This window comes from Mycena indigotica (genome assembly GCF_014461135.1).
Source record: "Mycena indigotica strain 171206Taipei chromosome Unknown Mind.scaff0005, whole genome shotgun sequence".
NCBI lineage: Eukaryota > Fungi > Basidiomycota > Agaricomycetes > Agaricales > Mycenaceae > Mycena > Mycena indigotica.
The window spans coordinates 1995084-2008167 of record NW_023503004.1 but is presented as its reverse complement, the minus strand read 5'-3'; the positions used below and the strand labels follow the sequence as shown (position 1 = coordinate 2008167).

Sequence of the window (13084 nt, the reverse complement as noted above, 5' to 3'; positions counted from 1 at the left end):
GCCTGGTTGGTGAGTAAAGCAAGGGCCTCAGTTAGGCTATTGATTTTCGCCTCGAGTGAGTCCAGCCGGGCGTCTGCGGTAGGAGTGACTCCGGACGGCATGACGGGTGCGGGGACCACAGGAGTAGAGGAGGAGGGGACAAGTGGCAGGGGCGGTGATGAGGGTGGAACGGACTCGTACTCGGAGCCTGAGTCAGCGCCGAACCTAGCAATCTTGTCCGGTTGATCCCGTAGAGAGTTTCTTCTGCTGTAAGGGCAACCCTGGAGGCCTGAGATCAAGGTCCTAGCAGGGGAGGATCCAAAGCGTGAACATTGGTAAGCGAATACAAATGAAGCTGACCTAGCAGGGGAGGATCCAAAGAGAAGAAACTCTAAGGGTCCGCCTGCTAGGTAGCTGACTATATACTGCTTGTCCGTAGCTGCCGCTGTCGGGCACAGAAGGCTTGGGCGGCGTCACAGGCGAGGTCCCAGGGCGACCGTCGGGAGGGCGTTGACGGATCGGTGATTGTGCGGGCGAGATGGAGGGCCGGACCGGAGTCGGAACCGGAGTCGGACCGGAATCGGGCGCGTCTCCGGGCCGAAAGGGAGGTTCCCCTGACACTTTGCCAGCAGCGACAAATAACGCCTCGCCAATAGAGCTGGGCTGGAACAGGTTAGGCAACGTCGGAGGGAACAATACGGGCAACTCACCTATCACCAGCCGTGTGCGCCGAAATCTCTAAAGCCAAAACGATGACAGCAATCCCCATCTTTGAACAATAAGTCAAGTAGTGTCCCAGGTAGAGATCGCAACAACTCACCTAGCCCATTTCCTCTGACCACAACCTGAAGCGTGAGGCCAGGTGTCGAAGGCGGTGGGCTATTCTACCCAACCCCTACCATGCGCGCCCGACTGTGCTGCTCCGCGCATATGTCGAGAACCAGCAGGTCATCGACCTCGGCCACCGGCAGGGGCTACGGCTACGGTGGGAGTATGAGTCCGGAGCGTGGTAATAGAGATGGGAGCATGGGTGGGATGGAGGAGGTGCCGGCGCGCCGCCGCTGCCGCTGCCGCCCGAACAGCCCCAGCCGGGCGCCAGTGTTGTCTGCACCATAAATTTCAGCCAAAACACGCGAAAAAACGGCCCACTACATACAAATTTTTAGGGACAAGACGGCAGAGGGGAGACTCCTGGATGGAGGTTAGCAGTCTGGAGGACGATGAAGGGAAGGAGCACGCACCACAAACATCGCAACAGGTCTGAGCGCCGCGTAGGAGAGAGAGGAAAAGTGGGGGAATGTGGTGGGAGGAAAGAAAGCCGTGAAAAATCACGCCATCTGTCAGGTGTCACTAGGCTGGAAAAAAAAAAAAATCAGTAACAAATTGATGTCTTATGATTGATGGGGGACTTAGCGAGTTTTCCAAGGCCAGATTCTGGCAAAGGGTGTCGAATTCTGTCAAACGTCTGGCACCAGCCGTGCCAGATTGATGGCAGAATTTCATGGCCCCTTGACAGGCTTGCCAGGGCCTCCAGGTGAATGGAGTTTTCCTGATGTCCTTGCAATGGTAAGTACACAATTTCCATATTTATCATTGTGCTCATGGGATAAGTTACTTTCTACAATGGGATATAGCAATTAGATAAATGATTGACAGGCTCTTGAACTGGATTGAGTAAAGAGGTTGCATGTAGCTCCAGATTTTTTGACACTATGATGAAACATTATTGCTATCAACAAGTATGGAAATCAACTATGTCTCAAATGTCTCAAATCTATGAATTTTCTTGTATTCTAACACCCAACACCCAATGCTCATCTTATGGTGTCTATAGCAGTGTATTACTTGAAACTACGTCCCATATAGGCTGCTTATATTGTCAATATACCTCAGTATGCTGATGTTTCATAAGAAATACCTGTGGATAACCCGTGCAGGTACCCGTATCCATGAGTACAGGTACCCGTTTCCCACAGATGCTGCAAATGCAGGTATTGGTTTTGAAGCCTAAATTACCTGCGGGTAGAGTACAGGTATTTATCCATGACACTCATGAGAAGCCTTACACATAATCACCATCATCAAAATAGTTGCGCAAAGGAAAGAGTTTGTAAAGCCTTGCAGCACTTTCTGATCAGGCAACAAGCTATCAAAGTATCGGAACTAGTATGGAAAGGTTCCCATAGGTCATATCTGTGCATCCATCACATGCCTCGGCCTACAGACCAGTCATTGCCTGCCAGCCTCCAATCTAGTTGCTCTAGTGACCTTATCCTGTATATATCGTTCGCCTTATTACTTACATCTCCATATGTCGTCTTGTTTGTTACTTTCCATCTGCACTCTGTACTTTATACTTACTTATGTACTTTATACCTACTTATGGTCTTTCCTTTCTACTTATGCTTAGTATTTAAACAGCTAAAGTAGCTATAGTACTTTAGCTTGATAATAAATATTACTTGCACTCCTCCTCTGTGCAGAATGACTTTAATAACTCTCTTCTCTTCTCTTGTCCTTCAACTGGACTTCACTCTACCATGGTCCTTGACCGCTCCACTCTGCTCTGGTCTGGTCGGTCTTGTGTCAGGCAGCTACTGGCTTGTTAGCTATAGTGAAACTCCCCTTGTTCTGCATGACACTTGACACCATAGGACTAGTTTGACACTGGGGCTATGCTTGAGAATGCTTCTGATGGTTGTATGTCCTAGACCTATATAGGATCTTGTGCTTTTCAGAACCTTGCCTCTAAAGTTACAGCCTTTCCAACTTTAATTAAGTCAATATGACTCAAAGCCAAAGGGCCTGCGGATTAGCAGGCCGGGATAGTATGTCACACATGGGGTAGGGGGGGTTGGAGCAGGCATTATTTCACTTTTTGGAAAGGTGGTCTAGTAGTCATCTAGGCACTAAATTCTAAATCTTTCATCTGTTTCAACTGCTATGTAAGCTTTTCAAAGCCTTTTTGTAGGCACCCAATACTGATGAGTTCCATCTTGATGGTATGTCACATCAGCAGGTCTACTACCACACTTGTCCAAATGATAAAAAAACACGCAATGATGACACAAATCACTATCGATGCAGATCACAAGCACATAATACAGCGAATGCGGCAGCTTCTGGCTCCCCAAGCAGCCTCGGCAGTCAGCTATGGAGTTGATAAGTATGATCAGGTAGGTCTGTTATCTGTTATCAGCATTCCTTGAGTTTGAAGTTGCTCAGCAGCACACTGAGGAGCCTTCCACTGTAGGTGTCATATCCCATGCATCTTCGGACGCTCCGAGGTTTTTGTTAGAGTGCAACAGGGTTTTTATGCGATAAAGATATCTGAGCGTTTCCCTTCAAAAAGTTTATCTGCACACAGACTCCCTCGGACCTGTTCGGCTCCTCTGACTATCAACTTGGATCTTTACCCATTTAGACTTTTGTTTGTTTACTTATATCCTTTAGGCGTTCGCCTTGTTTCCTTTGCCTTGTGTATGTCTTCTCGTTCCCCTTACTTACTATGCCTTTGTACTTATCTAGCAGGGACATCCTGCGGACCTTATCGGATCTCCCTGCAAGGTCATATGCCTTATGCTTACCACTTAGTATATAATACTCGTACTCTACACTCCTGTACTTTAGTTTCATTATTAACGTTTCTTGCCTTGCTCTCCACTCTCATCTGACTCCTCCCCTGCGTTCTAAAGCTTTAAAGCCTTATCGCCTTCGGCTTCTCTAAATTAAATTTTTCTTATGCCGTACCCTTGCTCAAAGCAGTACTCAGTGCTTCTTGGACACATCATTAGTTTAATTGTCACTTCATTAGTGATTTCTCTTAGTAGTACATGAGGAGCTCAAATGTAGTAGCTAACAATTGAGTTGCAGGGAATTGCACCCTATTTCTGACTTCATTTTGGCAGAGGAGCAATAGAGATGATGCTTACATTAAGCAGGACTATCAGGGGAACCCCCTCCACTTCAGCCTCCTGTAGATTGTCCGAGTGCATCCACAGCGCATCTGATTGGCGCCCCTCTAATTCGAATTGAATATGGTCAATGTATTCAAGGCTCCATGAAAAGTATATCCATCTGCAACCCATAAGAGCAACATGAGGGTGATGACAAAAGGGTGATGACAAAGTTGGATAAGAAGTGTAGGTGTGGTTGTGATAATGATGGATCAATAATGATGTCAGATATGTTTTTGTAGGATGCAAATGCCAAGACCATATGGAAAGACAACACAGCTTTACCAAAAAACCTGTTCTCACAGGACTGTATGGAATTGTAAGCAATGCAGTATTGTTTATGATGGTTCTTCTTCGGGTGCAATTTCCGGCTATCAAATGCCCTTTCCCGTGCGGCGTCGCCCTGCCAACCGCGATCGGCGTCGCGCGTTTTTGAGTTGCGAGTCTCTGACGTTCCTCCGATGCGTGGTTCGCGAATCGCAGTGCCACTTCGAACCGAGAATGACCTGCTCTGAGCGTGGAAGGCGACGACAGCTTATCTGGACTCTGGTTTCAGGCTCGCTGCTGCACTTGACGCATCGGGTACGAGAGACGCCGGTGCCCGGGCGCTCGCTGGTTAAGCAGGATGCGCCAGGGTCTGCTCCCGCGCGGCGCCGCATCTCCGAGCGTCAGTAAGACCCCGCGCTGCCCCGCTGGACCTGTGATAAGATCGTCGCGTGCGCGGCTCGCCGGGTCGCTGACGCAGTGCGCGTGCCGCAAGCATGAGCGGCCGATCAGCGCCGATCCGGCTTACCGTCCACGTGCGGGCATGTGATTGTGATTGTGATTGGGTGTGCTTGGCGACGAGGGCTGCCGTTGCCTCCCGCCACTTTCCTTCACGCTGCCGCCGGACGACGCGGGCTGCATAGCGGAGGCCGACGGGGGTGCGAGCAGCGGGGTGGGGCAGGACGGGAAAACCGGGGAGGTGAAACGCCCGCCCGCGCAGTGGTGTGGGCCAAGGTGCGACTGCCTCATTCGTCATATGAGTGAGACGGGGACTAACTGAATCAGGGGCCATATAAAGAGGTTGTCCAGGCCGATCACACTCTCCCTATTCCAAGCCCCATGTCCCTCCTCGCATCCCTCCCCGCATCTATTCCCCTCCCCGCGCCCCTCCTCCGCCTCCTCGCATCGGACGGCCCCCTCCTTGCATCGCCCCTTCGGCGACGGGCCACGGCCGGCCTCGCAGCCCTTGCATTGTACGCGCTGCTGGTGCGCGCGTTGCGGTGGCGAAGGTACAACGCAATCCACCGCAAGTACAAGGGAAGAGAAAACAAGCTCACGCCCGCGGAGGCACAGGAGGTTGTGCAGCTTGCATTTGCGTGGGACATGCCGAAGCTATCTGAGTACTCGCTCGCGTTTGCTTTGTTCAAGACCTACGCCATCGTGCGTTGTCAGTTTCTTCCTTCTACACCTTGTTGACGATGGCCGCAGCCGACAATCTCGGGGCTGCTGCTCGCGACGCGGCAACTTGCCAGTCCTGGGACGATCGCGCGGCGCTACGCAGACGTAAGTGGCGCTCTTCGCATTCGCCTAATAGGCTAACTGATCTTAGACTGAGATACTCATCGGTATGTGTTCCGCTTCCCCCACAAACACGTTCCCGAGCCGTGCCAGCCACGTGGGTCGCGTGCCCTCTTGCTGGCAAGCTCGTCGACGCCGCGCCCGACGCGCCGGTTGACGACCCCCGCGCGTCGCTTGCGCTCGCCCGTGTGAACTGGCTGCACAGCAAGTATAAGATCGTGCGTCCCTCTGTGCTCATTTGGGTTAATCTAATGCTTCCCAAGTCGAACGACGACTTTTTGTATACGCTTGGGTTGTTCCTCTTCGAGCCTGCGGTCAGTCCGCTTCCCTGTTTATCCATCTGATTCCGTCAACGTGTCGCAATCGGACTGATGCTTTCCCCGCGCAGAAATGGGCCGACAAGTACGGCTGGCGGCGGCACTCCGAGCTCGAAAAACAGGCGCGTGAACTCCGTATTACCCAGCCGCGCGCTTACGAAGATGCTTTGCAGGCGGCATTCGTGTACTGGACGGAGATCGGGCGCAAGATGAACATCGCGGACATCCCCGAGACGCCCGCGGCCTTCCGGACATGGATCGAGGTGCTTTTTCCCGTCGTAAACAAAACACAAAATATAGAGCTGAGTATTTGCAAAGGATTACGAACGGGAAAAGATGGTCCCCGCTGAATCGAACCGGGACGTCGCGGAATACACGACCGGCGAGCTGCTCTATCCCGTCCCGCGCGTGCTCGGGCTCCGGTCCTTCGCGGAGGGCTTTGTGCGTGCGATGCTCGACGAGCGCACGCGTGTTGCGATGATGTGAGTCCTCTTCCCCTTCCTTTTTCGCCGATGGCTGATGGCCGATCACAGGCAACCCAAAGCGCCGTTCTACGCGGCCCCGCTGATCAACACCCTGATGGGCGTGATCGCGCTCGGGCAGCGGTACCTGGCCCTCCCGCGCACTCACAAGCCCGCGGCCGCCGTCGAGCCGGACCTGCCCCCGCTCGTGGACGGCGTCGCGCCGCGGCTGTTTCCCAAGAAGTAAGTCCCTTCCTCCTTGTTGCTGCTGCGGCTGACGGACTGCGAGGTGGACGTCGCTGCCGTGGTACAAGCCGGCCGCGGGCGGGCTGCTCGGGCACGTGCGCGACCGCGCGCTGGTGCTGCTGGGGTGGTACGAGGACGTGCCAAGGGCGGAGTACCGGTGTGCGGGGTACCGGATCCACGAGATGGTGCGCCCGCTTTTTTTATTTATGTTTAGCGGTGCTGACGGGGGCAGGGCCCGGTGCGCTACGAGAAGGACGGGCACGAGGAGGTGATGCGGATGGCGGGCGAGATACAGGGGTGTCCCGTCGCAAAGGGCTGGCGCGCGGAGGCGGTGAAGGGCGTCGAGGGGTGAGTGTAAGTCTGTGGAGGTATAAACAGTGGGATATAGGGGAGAGATAAGCATAGGAAATGTAGTATTCAAGCAGTTATGTTACGACTGGTTTCAACTGTAGCTATAACTCACTAAGAGGCCGAGCGGTGAGAACGGGAATTCGGTAAGTCGGCTGCTGGTGTCCAGCATCGTCGTATGTGCTATCTGCGAAAGCTGTATTTTGACTTCTATGTTCGAGATGATCAACACTGCCTGATCAACACTGCCTGATTAATTCCGGATTCCAGGTCACCAGTACCATTCCTGTCTTTCCCCACCATGCCCCCGCGCACAGCGACGATATCGAGCATCTATAGCTGGTGGTCCGACTCCAACCAGCCTGGCCCCACTATCAACCTGCACACCGCCGCTAAGCCCCTGCTGCGTCTTATGTACGGCCGAGAGGCTACGAAGCTGCTTACCGCAAATCGGGGGCGGGGGCTGACACAGCAGGTGCTAGAGGAGCTCCTCAGCTATCTCAGGTAAGCGGCGCAACAGCTGGGCTGTGAATTTGTGATAGTTGATTGACATATGCTTAGTGTCCCACATGTGGGGATTGCTGTCAAGGACCAGATTGTGGCGTATCTGCATGGAAGAGCAGACTCAGCTCAGGACACAGCACTACTTCTGCGATCGATGGACAACTCTGCACATATAGCCATCTGGGCAGAGCTATTGATCTCCACAGAGCCGCAACTGCAAGCACAAATGCTGGAGCTCCTGATTAAGCTTTGTGAATCTGGGTGCCATCTCCCAACAGCCTTCCTCACAGTGTCTATGAGTGGATTAGTCAAGCTCTCAGTTTCATTGTAAGACTGACTGCACACTGTTTTATTAGGTCTAAATGTTTTTACCTTACAGGACACTGCACACTAAAAGCATATTAATTCTGGCATATATCTGCTGTATGCCCTCTGGTGCTGATCTTGTGACCCACAGCACTGAGATTCAGGAAATCACAGTCTACAGGGTGGCTGAGAAACTTGTCAACATCCTGCTCAACAAGTGGTCATTTGAAGACTTATGGAGTGTGAGTTCTGTGTACTCCACACGACAGCTCCAGGTGCGTGCCAGTGGTGACATGCCTGACTTCTTGAGCCACCAGATGCCCTACATAGACTACACCATGGGAGAGACATCCAACTTCAGAGCTTTCACACGGCACTTTCCAAGGACTGCAGAAACCCAGGACAATGCTTCATATAACCGCATGGTTATCCGTGTGGCACCTAGAATTCTTGATAGAGCCCTGAACCATCCTGCCTGCTGTGCATTTGCATGTGACTACATCATAAGTGCTTGATATAGGTGGACCAAGGAGCAAAATAAGCTAGCTCGTCGTGCTTGGTGTGTTGAAGTATAGGTCACCTGTGCAGCCCAGTACCCACCATAGTAATGAAAATTTTTGAAAAGCAAAATGAATGATTTCAAGCTTCAAGGTTTTTTCACTTCAAGTCCATAGAGGTATGAAGGACTATTAATAATTTTGATATGGTAAGACTTGGACAATAAGATGTGACACTGGTATGTGATGTCATGAAGAGGCTATTATCCGCAGTCAAATTGCTCATTGTAAGGTGAGCATGTGATGTGACAGCTGTGACTGATCACGTGACTGGTCCGTGCGCAGATAGCCCTGTACTTAGGTAGTTAGCTGTGGGGCTGTTCCCCCAGCTTTGGTATCAACTAGGCACCTGGACCCTCATCCCCTGACACTCTTGTGGAATAATGTTGGGCAACAGGTCCACACTGGCAGTAGAATTATTCCAGCTCAAATATGTGGGAACAAATTTCCTATTTCAGTAATTCTACTCTACCACTCATTTTCACATGAAAAAATCATTGAGTATTGTCTGTACCTTCATTTCATTCTTAACAAAAAGCCCTAGAGTGAGTCAAAATCTGGCCCATGAGCAACTTCAAGTGGCAGACTTCGGGTTGGGCTATGCAAGGTCTTCTCCCAAGAACACGCGCCCGGAACAGAACAGACGAATTGTCAGGCCCGCGAGTAGTGCAAGCAGGGTGGATCGAAACCGAAAGGGCCCATTAACTTGGTCCCTTGTCGCTGTCGGTAGTCGAGGCGGTGGTTCCTCCTTGCACAGAGAGAAGTAGTTCTTCAGACAATCTAAGCAATAGAGTACATGATATGCTATCGCGTGTTTATATATGCAGGCCCGCAAAGGGGTGATCGGAAACCCTGGCCTCTCCTGCTCCTCCTCACCCGCGTTCCTAGCTGCAGAGGGGATGATCGTACATCTCTTGCGGGCCAGGCGATACTCCTAACCTCCTGACACTCCTCCCCAGTCCCCTGGTGTCGAGTTGGGCTCGGCAACGGCTCGACACGTTGTTCTCAGTCACGTGCTTCCCACATATGCGTTCCTCCGACTAGGGCGCCTGTTCCCCGTCGTCAAGTGCTGTGTGTTGCGGGCCCGCGATGGCCTGACACCAGCTCCGGAGCGGACGGGACGGGTCTTATCTGTGACATCAAGTGCCTTCCTATAGTTGATGGGGAGTGTGAGCACATTTTGAGCTGCCTTTGCATCTATCTGGAGACAGCCGTAGGAGCAAGCCCCACTTGCTTGCTGGTTGGAGTGCATTCGGATGCATCACTGACCTGGTTATTTGTGTGCCCTTCCTCCTGTGTTTTGTCTTTTCACATGGCACGAACATGTCCATAGTCATCGTCATCATGTGGTTTGCACCATGCTTTATATCAGGAGGAACCATGCCCAGTGTCAGGGGAACCCCCGCTTTGGCCTCCTTCGGACCGCCCGAACGTATCCGAGGCGCATCCGCCCAGCGTCCCCTCGGACGCTTTGACCCACCCCAACCCTCGTCCTCGGCCTCCTTTGCCCGCACAATTACCGATCTGTCAAGACCCTCCCAACGATCACCTTGGGACAGAGCGTGTGACACCCCTCAGGCCTTCTGCGCTCTACGTCGGCAGTCAGCTCATATAGCTGTATCTATGCAAAAGATATGGGCAGTGTCCCAGGGGGGGTAATGCAAAAGATGAGGGCAACTGCCCAAAAATAAAATGAAATAATATTCTTTGACTGTTTTTGCCTGCTGTATCAAGGTATCAGTGATGGGATCAATGGCATTTCAGTAGATTGATCAATGTGGAACGATTTTTGATTGCCATCAGAGCTTTTGATGACTATATCTTGCTACATCAACCTTACTTAATCGATTATTAATTTATTGGGCCCTGGGCTTATAAGTCCCAAATATTATATTGCGACTCATCGGCGTGAAGAAAAGGTGATTTCTCTTACTATATATATTTTTGTATTAGTCATATCTTTGCATTAGAGCCTTGGGACAGTGCCCATATCTTTTGCATAGATACAGCTATACTGTAGTAATTTATTCAATTCGGCGCCCCAAAATGGTGTGACATCAGCGCCGAAATTAAATTTTCGGTGCTGCCTGTCGATGTGTGTGACAGCCGAAATTTTTTGGCCTATTTAGCGGCCTGGCGAGCTGCCAAAATTTTTTTGATGCTTTGATGGGCATTTGACATTCAGCATCTGCCTGTGGGCCCGTGACACGCCCGAAATATTTCGGCGCCGGAGGGCCGGTGTGACAAGTGACTGCCGAATTGAATAAATTGCTACAGTATGTACTGCGGCAGTTACGGACGACCAGTATATAGTTGGCGCCCCAGCAGGCGGACCCTTAGAGTTTCTTCTCTTTGGATTCTCCCCTGCTACGCTTTCGTCGGAGTCTCCAGGGTTGCCCTTACACTTGTCTGGTCTTGTTTGTCTATATTTAATCATTGTACAGCACATCATATAGTCATAGTTTTCTAGTTGTGCTGTAGCCTTTGGTTGCAGTTAGAGCAGTTTGAAGGGCACTTGCTTTTTTCTTATTCTTTCTCACACCAGTGAGAAAGCTTGTCAGTGTGGCCATTAAAATAGAATTGGCATTTTAAGGTGGCACTGTAGTATTTGATCAACTGTCCACGTTACATGTTACACTGTCAAAAAATCTCCTTGGAAAAAAAAATCACTTAAATCAAAAGTGAAATTTTCGGCCTTCTCAGGGACAAATAAAAATAAAAATCAGCAGACAGTTGATCAAAATACTACAGTATGAGAGATGTGTGGCCACCCAATTGATCCAGTATCAAAATCAGACAAAGAGAGTAGGGATATATAAGTATAGCCCTCTTGAGGGCCCGGGCCCGGAAGGACCCACAAGGGCCGGGACGGGCTGGGCCCGTGGACTTAAGCCCGGCCCTGCAAATCACTACACTTACTGGAAAGGCATTGGCAGGTGGTGAATCACACCGGATTTGGTAAAATATCCCTTGAAGTAGAAACTGTAGTTCCTTTGTGCATTCTAACATGAAACCCTGCCACTTCAACCCCCACTCATGCTTTCTAGAAAAAAGTAAAATGTGGACAATGAAGAGGACCAGGATGGAACACAAGAAGGCTCATAAATACTAATTGTAGTATATAATAATGATTGTTTGAGCTTTTTGAATTGTATCAAATATGACATGAGGGTTAACCTAGATCAAGTCAACCTTACCCAGTAGGGTCAGGGTTAGGTAGGATCAGTGTCACAGATAAGACCTGGCCTATCCTCTCTGGCACTGGTATCAGGCCACCAAGGGCCCATAACACACAGGATGTGATGACAGGAACAGACACCACAGTAGAGGGAAATGTATATATGGGAAGCACATGACCAGGAAAGATGTGTTGGGCCTGCACTGAGCCCAACTTGCAGCATGAAGGAACAGGAAGGAGTGCTAGGATGTTAGGAGTAGTGCCTGGCCTGCAAGGGATGTGCAATCATCTTCTCTGCAGCCAGAGACAGGGATATAGGAAGGAGCAGGAGAGGCCAAGGGTGTCTGATCACCCCTCAGCAGGGCATATATAAGGTATAATAGTATACACTGTACTTTATCGCTTAGATCACCTATTATACTACCTCACCCTATGCAAGGAGACATCACTGAGTCAACACCGACTCATTGGGCCTTGTCAACCTGACCTGACCCTTGACACTAACACCCACTTTAACGGGCCCTTTTGGTTCGACTTGAACCCGCCCGCCATACTTATGGCCCGACAATTCATCTGTTCTGTTCTGGGTACATGTTTCTCAAGAGAAGCCTGGCACAGCCCAACCTGAACCCTGACAGTCAGGGTCAAGGTCAGGGTCAGGGTCAGGGTCAGGGTCAGGGTCAGGGTCAGGGTCAGGGTCTGAGTCAAGTTAAACAGACCCAGACCTGTACCTGTGCTCTATCATACAAGTGGTAAGCAGTGAACAGGAAGGGGAAATTCACAACAATATAGTGTTAATACTATTTGAGCCAGGCTAGCCCTAAACTAACAAAGCCAATATTTTGGGAGTATTTCACCTTTTGTGAGTCAACTATCATAAATTTTGAATAGGTTTGAACTGAACACTTACTCAATCAATGAAGCTCTACTACTATGTGCAATATGGAGTCATTTGGTTGACTTTGGATTTTGAAGTCAATTCAATAAACCTTGACTTGTAGTGAAAGTCTGTGGTTTTGTAATCAACCATATCAGGGTTGAAATCAAGTTTGTAGAATTTGGAAATACCTTTCTGACCATATCCAACTTTTGATGAACAGCCTAGAAACCATCAAGTAATTGGGTTAACAATCTAATAGTCAAAATGTATTTTGTAATAAAGTCTGTGGTTTTGTATACAATGAACTTTATGTTGAATACCAGTTTATAGGCCAATTGAACACCTTCCTGCTCATATATAACATGTTAGGAACGGATAAGAACTCATTAAGATATGACCCTACCACTGTTTTGAAAACTCAGGGTTGGGTCAGTAATTTGCATTTTCTGACTCAACCATTGACCTTGAAGCATAGGTCTAAACTGAATAGTAACATGTATTAAGGGTCCCTACAATCTGGTAACATTTATTAGAAAGTTTGTGTAAAGTCATTACAAAGTTGTTATCCCATTCATGCTAATTATGTATTTAAATATGTAGCTGGAGACTGAACTTGTAGGGTCTACCCGGAGATCAGACCCTTGGGGTTGACTTGAGGGTTAACTTGAGGGTTGACCCTCAAGTCACTGATATACATACAATATCTCTTACAATTTCTCCAATGTATATACTGACAGTTTTAATCACAATTTCTGGCATGAATAAATTTGAGATTTCAACAATGATTTC

At 49.8% G+C, this 13084-nt stretch overlaps 1 protein-coding gene across 1 annotated transcript; it reads left to right on the top strand.

Annotated features, from left to right (window-relative positions):
- Positions 1-5039: 5039 nt before the first annotated feature.
- MIND_00580300 (uncharacterized protein) lies at positions 5040-7705 on the top strand (the record flags this gene model as incomplete). Its single annotated transcript, XM_037362563.1, has 12 exons — positions 5040-5360; positions 5409-5483; positions 5530-5545; positions 5592-5716; positions 5762-5812; positions 5887-6078; positions 6134-6297; positions 6349-6519; positions 6566-6707; positions 6755-6870; positions 7141-7374; positions 7432-7705. The coding sequence occupies 12 exons, from the start codon at positions 5040-5042 to the stop codon at positions 7703-7705; spliced, it is 1881 nt and encodes a 626-aa protein (XP_037220484.1).
- Positions 7706-13084: the final 5379 nt, after the last annotated feature.